This window comes from Macaca thibetana, chromosome 4 (genome assembly GCF_024542745.1).
Source record: "Macaca thibetana thibetana isolate TM-01 chromosome 4, ASM2454274v1, whole genome shotgun sequence".
Classification (NCBI taxonomy): Eukaryota; Metazoa; Chordata; class Mammalia; order Primates; family Cercopithecidae; genus Macaca; species Macaca thibetana.
Window position 1 is genome coordinate 127441033 of NC_065581.1, and position 13520 is coordinate 127454552.

The 13520-nt window shown below is 42.1% G+C and overlaps 1 protein-coding gene across 2 annotated transcripts in view; it reads left to right on the forward strand.

Annotated features, from left to right (window-relative positions):
- The window catches only part of LOC126952615 (zinc finger protein ENSP00000375192-like), a 60141-nt gene that overhangs the window by 39958 nt on the left and 6663 nt on the right, over positions 1-13520 (forward strand). The window contains exon 2 of one of the 2 annotated variants that reach the window (XM_050787429.1): positions 12682-12754. In XM_050787429.1, coding sequence (XP_050643386.1) covers positions 12682-12754 — 73 coding nt within the window. Of the gene's footprint in view, positions 1-987; positions 3444-12681; positions 12755-13520 lie in introns of those variants that run through there. The other variant, XM_050787430.1, reaches the window with a different exon arrangement.

A 13520-nucleotide genomic window follows, 5' to 3' on the forward strand; every position in this document is an offset into this window, starting at 1 on the left:
CCCTGTAATCCCAGCACTTTAGGAAGCTGAGACAAGCAGATCACTTGAGGTAAGGAGTTCGAAGCCAACCTGGCCAAGATGGTGAAACTCCATCTCTGCTAAAAATACAAAAATTAGCTGAGTGTGTTGGTGGGCACCTGTAATCCCAGCTACTTGGGAGACTGAGGCAGAAGAATCACTTAAACCCAGGAGGTGGAGGCTGCAGTGAGCCAAGATCATGCCACTGCACTCCAGTCTGGGCAACAGAGTGAGATTCCATCTCAAAAAAGAAAAGAGAAAAAAGACATTAGGAAAAAACTGAGGAAATAATGTATCAATACTGATTCATTGGTCGTGACAAAGGTACCATATTAATGTAATATGTTAACAATAGGGGAAACTCAGTATTAGGTAGGGAGCTCTCTGTACCATTACTGTACTAATTACATTAATTCTATAATTTAAAAACTATTCTAAGATAAGCAGTTTATTTGGGAAAAAAAAAAAAAAAAAGAACTTCCTGACTGCTACAATACAGACCATTCCCGATCGTGGTTATGGAGGAGGTATCTTCAAAAGCATCAAGGTAAAAATATCAAATAATTGTATTTGTTTGAATGAAAACTTATCTGGATATAGGAGGTGAGTTACATAACATACCTTTATCTGTTTTTCTATGTGCTTATGTGACTCAGATGATTGTGTGACTTCGAAATAATTTTTAAGGTCTATACTTTATATATACATATAGCATATAGATATTATACATAATACAAATATAGTATACATATGTGCATCAGCATACTTACAGCTGGTATGAAAGATAAGGTAGCTGATGCCTCTCAGTTTATTAGGATGCAGCTGCAGTGGGAATACAATTTTAATTAGAAAAGGTACCTGTCGTAATGACTTAATATTCTTGGTAGACATTTTCAACCTTTTGATTATGCCTATCTGGAAACCATCACAATGGTGGTCTTTCTTTCTCTCTCTTCTTTTGTTTTGCAGTTGCAAGAGAACCTGCTTCAGGTGGTCTAAATGAAAGAGAGTCTGAGTCCTGTGCTTAGGTAATATTTAGCTGCTGGTTTATGGTTATGGATGACATTATTCCATTGGCTTCAAGAGGGCACTTCATAAAATTCCTCACTTACTGATTCAAATTTTAATATATCCGTGGAGCACTGTGTGCTCACGGCAGGTGAGGATAGAGGTGAGAAGACCCAGCAACTCCCTGGACATCCATATGTGTCAATCAGCCAGGCATTTACATTGTTTCCCTAACTTGGCTTTAGTTCCCCTCAGCCTTTTGGGTGTTGGTCAGAGATCGTGGTTATGGAGGAGGTGTCTTCAAAAGCATCAAGGAAAAAATATGAAATATTTTGATATTTGATACCAAATATCAAAATTTGCCATGATGCCCAGCATGGCTCAAGATCAGAAGTGTCAAGCACATCTGGTAAGGGAGATAATAATAATTTAAGGGCAAATGAATTGCCCCATGGACAGTGGATTGCAGTATGGATTTGTTTGGACCACTTATCTTTTCTTTTGAATTGACTTAACTCCTACATTCGTAGGAGATAAGCAGGAAATCAGAAGCACTACTAGGGATTGGCACTGGTCTAAAGGACAACTCTAAGGAGAAGCTTAGATACCAGATTCATCTTCCATCCAACAGAAGCTCCCCAGGGATAAAACTGCAAGGTTAAATGTGAAACTCAAAATTTGAAGCAAAAGGCTCTCCTCATCTGCACGTTTTTTCTTCCTAAATTGAGCAGTAATACTAGAAACAGAGTCAATTGAACCTTAATAGTTCCTCTGGGGTACCAGGCATCATTCTAATGAACTTGTTTCATCCTCACAGAGGCACAGATAAGGTAAGTAACTTGCCAAAGTTCACACTGCTTGGAGTAGAGTCGGGATTCTAATCTGGCTTGTCTGGCTCCAGAGCCCATGTTCGAACGTTAGGCTCATTCTGCCTCTCTTGGAGAAGACACCAGACGTCCCAATCTTGGCTAGCCTTTCTAATCCCAGAGACCTCCACAGTTAAACAAGGTGTAGAAATAGAATGTCCCATCACTTAGCTATACTTCTATCCCTCCCCACTTCTATACAACTACCACTACCATTGCCACCAGCAACTGGTAAATATTGATGGAGCTTCTTTTCTTTGCCAGGCACTATAGATACAAATTTTTAAAAAAAGAGACTACAATCCTGACCTCAGGAACTACAGAGGAGATAGACACCCAAGCAAATATGCCAACAAAATCCCAAATGGGGTCTAGTAAGGGGGAAAAAAAAAAGCTGGCATAGCCAGATGGGCAGGGACTCGCCTTGCTTCAGGGACAAACTGGCAGTAGTGATGAATTCCTTTCATTCTTAGCTTTCCTCCTATTACTTCCCTGATTTCTTTTACTTACAAATGACATGTCTAAATAGCAGAGACTTGAAGTTCTCTTGTTGAGGTGCTGAGATGTTCAGAAGGGAGGTATCCTGTTTAACCAACAGATCATTTATAGATAAAGAGAGGCTCTAACTTAGCCTTCTTCCAGGGCAGGAAATCTTCTGTTCCATATGCAATATCTTCTGGCAGCCTTGTCCTCTTTTTGTCCTTGTCGACTACAATAACAAAAAGCTGTTGCCGAGGCATTGCTTTGCTATTGACGTGTTACCTTTGAAACCTCCCTCCTGTTATGGAATAAGCCTCTTCCAGATCATGGATCATTATCATCTGGTCTGACAGGCAGCCTTGTTGCCACGGAGACCCGAAGGGATCAGGCGTGGCGTTTGCTTGCATCGTCATCCCCTCCGGGGGAACAACAAGGACTCTTCTGCACGTCACGCGTGGCTGTCCTGGGGCTGGCTGCCACCAGACTTTCCCTGCGGGTAAAACCTAAACAAATGACCAGCTGCAGATAATATCAAGACTTCTGTTTGATATGTTAATAGTGACAACCATATTTCCACAATTAACAACGGTGGGAAGAAAACACTGTAGTCACCAGACTTGGGAGGAGAGGGTTTGTATTCACACAAACACAACCTTACGTCACTGCTTGCCACCACAAAGGTCTCTGTTCACTGTTTTGTTCTTGAAGATCATCCTTGTGCTCATCCTCTGATCTTGAATTTCTACATAACTTTCTCAGTTTATATGCCCTGTGGCAAGTGCAGCAAGCACTGTTTCCTGTTTCTAAACTTGTAGAAAATCATCCGTACATCTTACAGTTGTCAGTTTTAACCAGATAACAGCGGCACTTTGTTGCTGCTTTTTTATCTTTAGCTTAGGTTAACAGGACCTTGGAAGTAAAGTTGTAGATTTATTCAATAGAGTATTCTCAATTAATTTGGCTAGATTTCTACATTATTCAAAATCTAAAAAAGTAGAAATGCATGCTTATATGTCTAAGACCTGAAAAATCCGTGGTGACATCCCAAAATAAATGAAGATTTTAAAACAATAAATGACTTTTTTTTTTTTTTTACTCTGTGCTTGGGGAGAAGAAATGAAGGAAACATCAATGTTGCTTTAAGGAATGAGAACCCCAAAAATAAGAATATATAATTATGGCAGATAGGGCATTATTCAGAATTGATGGGGCTGGTGTGCACACAAACATTTTAATAGTTCTAATACTTTATGTACACTCTTGCGATGAAGTGATGACTTCATTAATTGATTGAAGAATATTTATGCAATGCTACTATATGCTAGCTGTAGAACTAAGCTTAGTCTCTTAAGATCTTAACATTCTGAAACTATTAAAATGTGTAATCACCATTTGTAAAAGTAAAATATACTAATCTAATAATCTGGAATGTACATTACAGTAATAAAAAGCGGGGGAACATCCTATAAAATATCACTCAGAGATAACCACCACTTACAGAGTGAGGTATATTCCTGCTTTTTGTGGATTGTGTGTGCGTATATATATGTTTAAGCAAAGCTAACAATATACTATTTTTATAAGTTGGCATTTACTTTTTTCTTTTGCTTAACTTTATATCATAACCACTTTCCCACATTATTACAAACTCTTCATAAATAATCTTACTAATGATCATGCAATATCTTATTTGTAACAAAGACTATCTTTTTTTTTTTTTTTTTCCATCAACACACTGCATGGACAACAGATTTATTTTTTAAGTAAAAAATCTTTCTTGGCTACACTAACCAATGTTTTTTGTTTTTGTTTTGTTTTGAGACAGAGTCTCATTCTGTCGCCCAGGCTGGAGTGCAGTGGCATGATCTCGGCTCACTGCAACCTCCGCCTCCTGGGTTGAAGCGATTCTTCTGCCTCAGCCTCACAAGTAGCTGGGATTACAGGCATGTGCCACCACGCCCGGCTAATTTTCATATTTTTAGTAGAGATAGGATTTCACCGTGTTGATCAGGCTGGTCTCAAACTCCTGACCTCAAGTGATCCACCCGCCGCGGCCTCCCAGAGTGCTGGGATTATAGGTGTGAGCCACTGTGCCTGGCCACTAACCAATGTTCTTTAGAAAAGTTAACCTCATTCGTGTTTGGGGATGACACTCCCGTTCTCTTGGAGATATAAGTGCATACACAGACACTCACCACAACCCTTGGAGCCTGACAGGCCGAGACCATAGATGCGTGTCCAACATGACAACCATTTCTCATTCCCTTGTGGTGGGAGCTGTCCTCCTGACGGGCCAGGCCTTCATGTCTTCACTGATGAATTCAAGACACAGCACCTCGGATTCAGCGTCCCTCAGCACCGCCACATAGCCATCCTCCCACGTGGGAAACCTCTGCTTCCTGGTGGGAGGTCTCTCGCTAACTCCATGAGGAGCACCGAATATGTGTCAAGCACTGATCTAGAACAGAGGCCAAACACAAGGCAAATACAATTCTTTTTTTTTTTTTTTTTTTTTTTTTGAGAGGGAGTCTCACTCTGTCACCCAGGCTGGAGTGCAGGGGTGCAATCTTGGCTCACTATGACAACGTCCGCCTGCCGGGCTCAAGAAATCCTCTCATGTCAGCCTCCCAAGTAGCTAGGACCACAGATGTGCACCACCACGCCCAACTAAGTTTTTGTATTTTTGGTAGAGATGGGATTTCACCATATTGGCCAGGCTGGTCGCGAACTCCTGGCCTCAGGTGATCCTCGGCCTCCCAAAGTGCTGGGATTAAAGGTGTGAGCCACCACGCCCATCCCCAAGGCAGATATAATTCTTACCCTTGCAGAAATTACAGTCTTGGAGGAGATAAGCATTTAATCAAGTAATTATGACATTTGCTACAGGAGTGCATAGCAGAGGGGACTTAACCAGAGGAGGTGACATTTAAACTAAAAATGTGAAAAACCTGTGAAATTAATCAGAAGAGGAGGAAAGCAACTCCACTATGTTTCCTGCTAGGTCTAATCTTCCCAAGAGATGCTTGGACTCTCTTCATCACTACTAAGAAATACGAGCACACTCTTAATTTAGGTCAAATTTTTTCCCTCCTGGACTTGCAATATGTTGTTCCCTTTTTCTGGAACACATTATGATACTTTTTCAAAACAGCAAGATTCTTTTACTCCCATTGTTCCTGCTTCTTGAAGTATTAATCAGAATATTGTGTCTGCCATCCCCTTCTTCTGGTCATTTTCACACAGTTTTCACGAGTTAGTTTAAATGTCACCCCCTCTGGTTAGGTCCCTCTGCTGTGCATTCCTGTAGCAAGTGTAATAATTACTTAATTAAATGTATATCGCCTCCCAGCCTGCAGTTCCTCCCAGTATTGGAAGGATAAGAATCATATCTGTTTTGTGTTTGGCTTCTGTTCTAGCTCATTGTTTGACAGATACTAGGTACTCAAAAAATATTGAAATGAATAGTGGGCATTTAGGGTGCCTCCACTTTTTTTTTTAAATAAGCGGTGATGAAATGAACATCTTTTATGCATGATGTCCATATTTTGGAATTTTTAAATTACTTTCTGACGATAAGTTCTTGGAAGTAGAATTACTAGGTCAAAGGATATAAACACTTGGAGTCCTCTTAGGAAACAGCACATCGCTTTCCAGAAAGTTTTATACTCCTACAAGCAATGTATGAGATTTCCTGTTGCATTGTGCTCTTGTGAACATGATTAGGCAAAGAAATCATTTTTGCTAACTTGATAGTAAGAAAAATTCTCTACTGCTGTTTCACTTCTGCCTTTGTTAAGTAACAAGATGAACATTTTCTATCTGTTTTTTATTTATATTTGCTCTATTGTGAGTTGTCTCGTGTCCTTTGCCCATTTCTATTCTGAAATCTTCATGTTTTTCTAATCAATGTTTATAAGCTCTATGTTTCAGAGATATTAGACGATTGTTTCTTATTGTTTACCATAGATTTTTCTATGTAGGGGTTTGTATTTTAGTCTGTGCCCTTCTTAATGTTCAGAAGTTTACCATTTCTCGGTGGTCAGGTCTATTATCATTTGCCATGGGATTTCTTACATGACAAACTCACAGTGCTCTTCACCAGCAGTGATCAAATAAATATTCAGCTATTTTTTTTGGCATGTATACAGTTTGATTTCTTTGCCTCTGTGTGTGTGTGTGTGTGTGGTATGTGTGTGTGCGTGTGTGTGTACTTGTGTATGTGCATTTATGTGCACATGTACTTGGGTCCCATCCACTGATAATTTAATTTGTCATCTGGCAGGAGGGGAGGGCTTTCTTTTGCAAAAAGGACCGACCAGTTGTCTCACCATGACTTGTAGATTTTTTGTTTCCCAATGATCTCAGGTGTCTCTTTTCACTAACTTAAAAATCAATATTATTGGAGCATATATATGTCTTCCTGGAGTGAGTCTGGTCCTTTTTAACCATCTAGGTTTTAGGGAGAGTCTTTGAGAAGGCACAGTACCTTCTTCTGCTTCCATTCTTCTCCCCACTCATCCCCCTGGCTCTGGGTGCCTCTGTTCAGCAGCAATTTCACTGAAGTTGAACTCTGAGCATCTGAGGAAAGCTGGAAATCTGAAACAGTAAAGGCACAGGGCATTTGCATGAAAGCCCATCAGGCTAATTTGGCCATGTTTGTAAATGTGTCTTTCAGGCATTATCAGAGCAAAGCTTTAGTTTGTCTGGCATTGGACCATTTTTAAAAACGTATAGCCTATGAATAGATGACTGCTAAAGAGTAAGTGCTATGGCAAAAGACAGATTATCTAGTGTTCCTGGATAATCATTTGAATGTTCAGGAGACCCAAGTCTCTATGGTGATAGTTTCTTCTTTTACACAACATCGCAGAGCTGTGCAAAAGGGGGAATGCCAGTCTTAACTAAGACAAGAGCCGACCAAGTGTTTCCTTCACAGGAAGCCACTAGCCACGTACTCAGAACAGTGGGGGGAAGACATATCTTTATATTAAGTTAATTTGCTCTTGCTTTCTTCTTCACCTTCTTGCTCACCAGCTTTTGACTCAGTTACAATATTATAACTGTCGGTCCCTGAGAAAATCAGAGTCACAGAATTTAGCTTCTCGAGTTGTAAAGCATTCTCAATACTAATTTGATCATTTTCCATAAATCAATATTGGAAACAAAAATGGGTGATTATTTGTATATTTCAAGAAGCAGAAACAATGGGAGTAAAAGAACCTTGCTGCTTCAGGAAAGTAGAATAATTTATGTCAGAGTGCTACAGGATTGAAATGGAAACATTTTAATTCCTGTGCCCTGCCCCCAAAATGTGGATGAGGATTTTCCAAAACTAATTAATTCAGCCTTTATCCAGAACTTAAATATAATGTCCCTCCCCAAGCCAAATCTTAGACGAATGTAATTAATATTCTTTTTTATTATTTATTTATTTATTTATTTATTTATTATTTATTTATTTATTTCGAGACAGAGTCTCCCTCTGTCGCCCAGGCTGGGGTGCAGTGGTGTGATCTCGGCTCACTGCAAGCTCCGCCTCCCGGGTTCATGCCATTCTTCTGCCTCAGCCTCCTGAGCAGCTGGGACTACAGGCACCTGCAACCACGCCCGGCTAATTTTTTTGTATTTTTTAGTAGAGACGGGGTATCACCGTGTTAGCCAGGATGGTCTCGATCTTCTGACCTCGTGATCTCCCTGCCTCGGCCTCCCAAACTGCTGGGATTATAGGCATGAGCCACTGTGCCCCCCCTAATATTCTTTTTTAAAAAAATCTATAGAAATTTTTGCCCCTGGGTGGCTGTTAGGGCAAGGGGTTACAGGTATTTAGAATGTCCTAAGGTGTTGTAGGTTTATTAGCAAGTAATAGATAACAAGTAGCAGAGAGAGCCCCACCTTAAAGAATACAGAGCCTCATCCCCAGCTCTACTCACCCAGTGCCCATCTCCCTTACCTGCTCTTCTTTTCCTTTTCCCCACTGTACTTATCCTCCTCTAACATACTATTATTTCTCTTGTTCTGCTTATTGTCTGTTTTCTGTCTCCTTCTCTCTGAGGACAGGGATTCTTACCTGTTTTATGCACTAACGTATTGTGAGTGCCCAATGCCATGTCTGGCACATGACGAGGCACTCTGTCAATATTTGTTGAGCTCAATTTAATCAACTCTCATCCCTGAAAAGAGCAGGGTTCTGATGAGGTGGGAGTCCTTCTGCTTAATGATGTCATGCAGGACCTAGCTCTTTATAACTCTACTTCTTTTTATTTTTATTTTTATGTTGGCTCTATCCTAAGTCAGGCACCTTCTGTGATTCCTAGATGACTCTTGCTCCTTTTTCAAACACACCAAGAGGGACAGAGGGACTTTGTCTTGTATTCCAAAGCAGAGATCCTGAGACTCACGCTGAACAAATGGGCTTAGGTCACAGTCACTCTGGCTGGGGGGGATAGAATGTGCTGATGGCTTAGCCCAGGCCACGTGTTCCCTTCTTGCCACTCAGATGGAATTAGCCTCTCAGGTATCGTGTGGATCCCCAAACAAAAATCGAGGGGCTGCTGGACAGGGAAACATGGAGAATGGATGCCCACACTACTCGACAAGCAAGAACAGGTTAATCAGTTAAAAGTTTACCATTACAGGCTGGGCGCAGTGGCTCACGCCTGTAATCCCAGCACTTTGGGACGCTGAGGCAGATGGATCACCTGAGGTCTGGAGTTCGAGACCAGCTGACCAACATGGTGAAACCCCATCTCTACTAAAAATAAAAATATTAGCTGAGTGTGGTGGTGGGCGCCTGTAATCCCAGCTACTTGGGAGGCTGAGGTAGGAGAATCGCTTGAACCCAGGAGGCAGAGGTTGCAGTGAGCCAAGATCACACCATTGCACTCCAGCCTGGGCAAAAAAGAGCAAAACTCCTTCTCAAAAAAAAAAAAAAAAAAGGAAAAATTTACCATTACAAGTAAACAGAATTTGAAAACTCCTTTCCCCATTCTACCTAGTTTATGTGACTAGAGATGAGGTTAGACTCAGTTTAGGAGGCTAGACTGAGTTAATATTCTTCATGGGATGAATTTGAGATTTCCCAAGAGTGGGAGGAATCTCCTAAGAGAATTCAGGAAAGAGCAACCAAACAAGATGCTGACCTTAAGAATCAAGAGATTGTTGCCTCTTCACTCTTCCTGTGGATATAACTTACCAGAGTTTACTTGCTGGGTACACCAGACACTGCTCCTCTTCATTTCCAGGGATTTATTGTCCCAGTTAAGCGGCTGTGTAGAGAGGCTGTGAGTTGCAGTCAGTGGCCAGGAACGCAGGCGCTTCCCCAAGCTGCTCCTGCCAAAGTGGAGATCGTCCCCTAGAGAGGCCCATTGTGATAACTGGCTCCTCTCCATGCCCTTCCCCATCCCTGTATTACTAACCCAGTGCTCACCCCCAAGTGGAATACTGTTTAATTTGGCCATCCATCATTCTATAACGCAGGGAATGGATTGCTCCAGGTAGGTCCTGGGATGTGGTGCCGTTTCCTGGGTTATGCATGAAGTTGACCTTTCTGCCAGAGAGGGTAATTCCATCCCCAGGATCTTAGGCTCCTTTCTTCTTCTCAGCGTAAAGGAAGCACTCTTGTTTTCTAATACCTCAGCCTAAGAAAGTAACAGAAGTGATCATTATTTTCATGACCACAGCTGGCTCCCCAGAACAGTGTTGTTCCTTTGGAGCAGTATTAATTAATCAGCCATGACACCCTCTTAGGATGAAATCTGACCGCCTATCCATGCATGATCTAGGAAGGCCCTGCTTGCTTTGCCAACTCCATTTCTCTCCCATTCCCCCCCCCCCTCTTTTTTCTTTCCATTTCAGTCACACTGGTCTTTAAGTTGCTAAAATAATCCAAAGTCTTTTCTTCCTTAGGGTCTGAGACTGCCCAGATTCAAATTCCACCTTCGCCACTTAGTAGCTGTGTGACAAGGGCAAGTTACTTAACCCTTCTGTGCTTCATCTTATACCTCTGTTACATCTTATACCTCTGTTAAGCAGGGTTAACAGTAGTTCCTACATAGGGTTGTGTTAGGATTAAAGAATAGAACATATGTAAAGTTCTTAGAATGTTACTGGTTCATAGTAATGTCTGAAAATATTAACTCCTCCTCCTCTTTGTACCATCCCTATCCTCCCCAACAAATCTCTTCTAAAAACCCCTCCCCTCCCTTTTTCCAAGTCTGGATTTCTGATATGTCCTATTAATAGTTATTATATAAACTGTCATAACCTTGGAGACCTTTTCTGACCCTCTGATCGAAAGTAGCTCCTTTGTAATTTTCTCTCACACCTCTGCCTGTTTCCTTCATAGCACTTATCTCAATTTGTGGTTGTATATTTATTTGCTTTTATTTCTTGGTCATCATCTTTCTCCATGACTAGGCTAAAAATGTCATGGTCAGAGTCTTTGGCGGTTTCACTCATCCCTGTGCACGTTGTATGCATCTACACAGAGCAGGCAAACAATACATATTTAGGAATGAAAGCCTACCTCCTCTGAGCAGTCAGCAGCCTACAAAGGGAATCTGAAATTCTTAATTCAAACTCTGTAATATGCTGGAGCAGAAGCCACATTGCTGGGCATCAGTGCTGGGTGTCCTCATTGTGGTTGACATGACGGGGTGGGGAAGGAAGCACTCCTCCTACTTAAAAGAAAACGCCAAGTCAGTTGGACATCTCAGCTTTCCTGAGCCTCAGCTGTGGAAGTTCATGGAAGGGGCAAACAGGAGACTCTGCTGGCCAGCCAGTGGACAGATGAAGCCATGGGCCAGCTTAGAGGAGGGATGTCATTCAGCAGCACCTGTGAGACAACTTGTAGGGACCTCAAGAAATATTTGAAAGATACCTTACAGGGTACAAAAGGTCCACCATCCCCAGGCTATGGAAAAAACCAGGGAAATTTGAGTTGGGGTTGTTCCTGTTATCTGTACAGTCTGGTAAGGCCAGGGGAAACTTGAATGACAGTATTCATTCTATCATGGCCAGGACTCAACCCTGTGCACAGAGTTGACAGAGAGAAATATTCCAGTGAAGGCCCCTACCAGTCACTGGGGGAGAAAGAGCAGTTATCAGTACTCCCGTATCATTACCTGTGCGGCCTCCACCAGAGGCTTTGACCTTAACAGGCTGCAGGTTGTATTGGTGGGGAAAATTAATCATTTTCTTCTTCTTCTTTTTTTTTTTTTTTGAGATGGAGTCTCGCTCTGTTGCCCAGGCTGGAGTCTAGTGGCGTGATCTCGGCTCACTGCAAGCTCTGCCTCCTGGGTTCACGCCATTTTCCTGCCTCAGCCTCCCGAGTAGCTGGGACTACAGGTGCCCGCCACCTCACCCAGCTAATTTTTTGTATTTTTATTAGAGATGGGGTTTTACCATGTTAGCCAGGATGATCTCGATCTCCTGACCTCGTGATCCGCCCACCTTGGCCTCCCAAAGTGCTGGGATTACAGGCGTGAGCCACTGCACCCAGCCTAAATGAATCATTTTCTATCATACTGAACCTTTAAATAAGTCACACTTCCAGCACTAGCCAATAGTAAAGGATATTAAATATGTTTCTATTATCTGAACAGGGAGGAAAGGGGTCTTTTGAGAAGCATATTTAGTGCACCGGGAAATTGTTCATACCAATACTTTTAATGCAGAGGGCATCAACCTGAGAGTCAGGAAGTCACACCTGCATCTTTCTTATCCCTAAATTTGTTCCATTTTAAAAATGAATAGCAGAAGTTTATAAAACAAAATGTAAACAACCTTCTCTTTCTCCCACTGCTCTTCTAGTCCGATTCCTTACAGGTAGTCACTATTAAAACAGGCCTGCAGCTGGGCGTGGTGGCTCACGCCTATAATCCTAGCACTTTGGGAGGCCAAGGTGAGTGGATCACCTGAGGTCAGGAATTCAAGACCAGCCTGGGCAATATGGTGAAACCCCTAAAAATATAAAAATTAGCCGAGTTTGGTGGCACACGCCTGTGGTCCCAGCTACTTGAGGCGGGGCGGGTAGGGGGAGGGAGCCAAGGCACAAGAATTCTTTGAACCTCGGAGGTGGAGGTTGCAGTGAACCGAGACTGCGCCATTGCACTCCAGCCTGGGTGACAGAGCGAGACTCTGTGTCAAAACAAAAACAAAAACAGGCCTGCAGGCATTCTTTCCCACTGTCTATGTACATTCATGTATACGTACCTCCAGCCCCTACCCATGCATGCATAAAAATTCTTTTAAAGAGATTATATTATGAACACCTTTTGCTGATACAGGGATTGCCTTACCTCCTTCTCAGGTCTGCAGTGTCTCCACGTTCAGAGATTGCGCTTTATTTGATCATCTTTTTATTGAAAGCCATTCTCTTATTGGTAGGTAAGCTGCTTCCATTATTTCTTGTCTACAAACTGCTACCTTGAGTGTCCTTGTACATACATCTGTAGACTACATTCCTCCATGTGTATTTACTGGGTCAAAGTCATGCATTGAGAATTCCAGCAGCTGGATTTAGATTGCACTTCTGCTTGGAAGTGTTAACATGGGCATCCTAACTCGTTTGAATTAAGTTTAGACCAGCTAATCTTCAAAGTCCCTTCTTGCTCTAACGTGGGTTTCTGTTTGTTTGTTTGTTTTTTATTTGTTTGTTTGTTTGTTTTGATGGAGTCTTGCTCTGTCACCAGACTGGAGTGCAGTGGCACGATCTCGGCTCACTGCAACCTCTGTCTCCAGGTTCAAGCGATTCCCCTGCCTCGGCCTCCCAACTAGCTGGGACTACAGGCACGTACCACCATGCCCTGCTAATTTTTTTTTTTTTTTGTATTTTAGTAGAGATGGGGTTTCACCATGTTGGCCAGGATGGTCTTGATCTTCTGACCTCGTGATCTGCCCATCTCGGCCTCCCAAAGTGCTGGGATTATGGGCATGAGCTACCACACCCGGCCTGCTCCAACGAGTTTTAAGATTTCCAGCCTCCTATAGGTGCTGGCTGCTTGAGGCTGATTTTTATACTGGGTTTTAGAAATGATTCTCTACCTAGAAGAGAGACAGAGAGAAGAAGTATTAAAAGCAAATGAGCAAATGCAGCTGAAAATTGACATGTAATTCATGGGAATTGGATGGAATTAAGCCAAGGTGCAT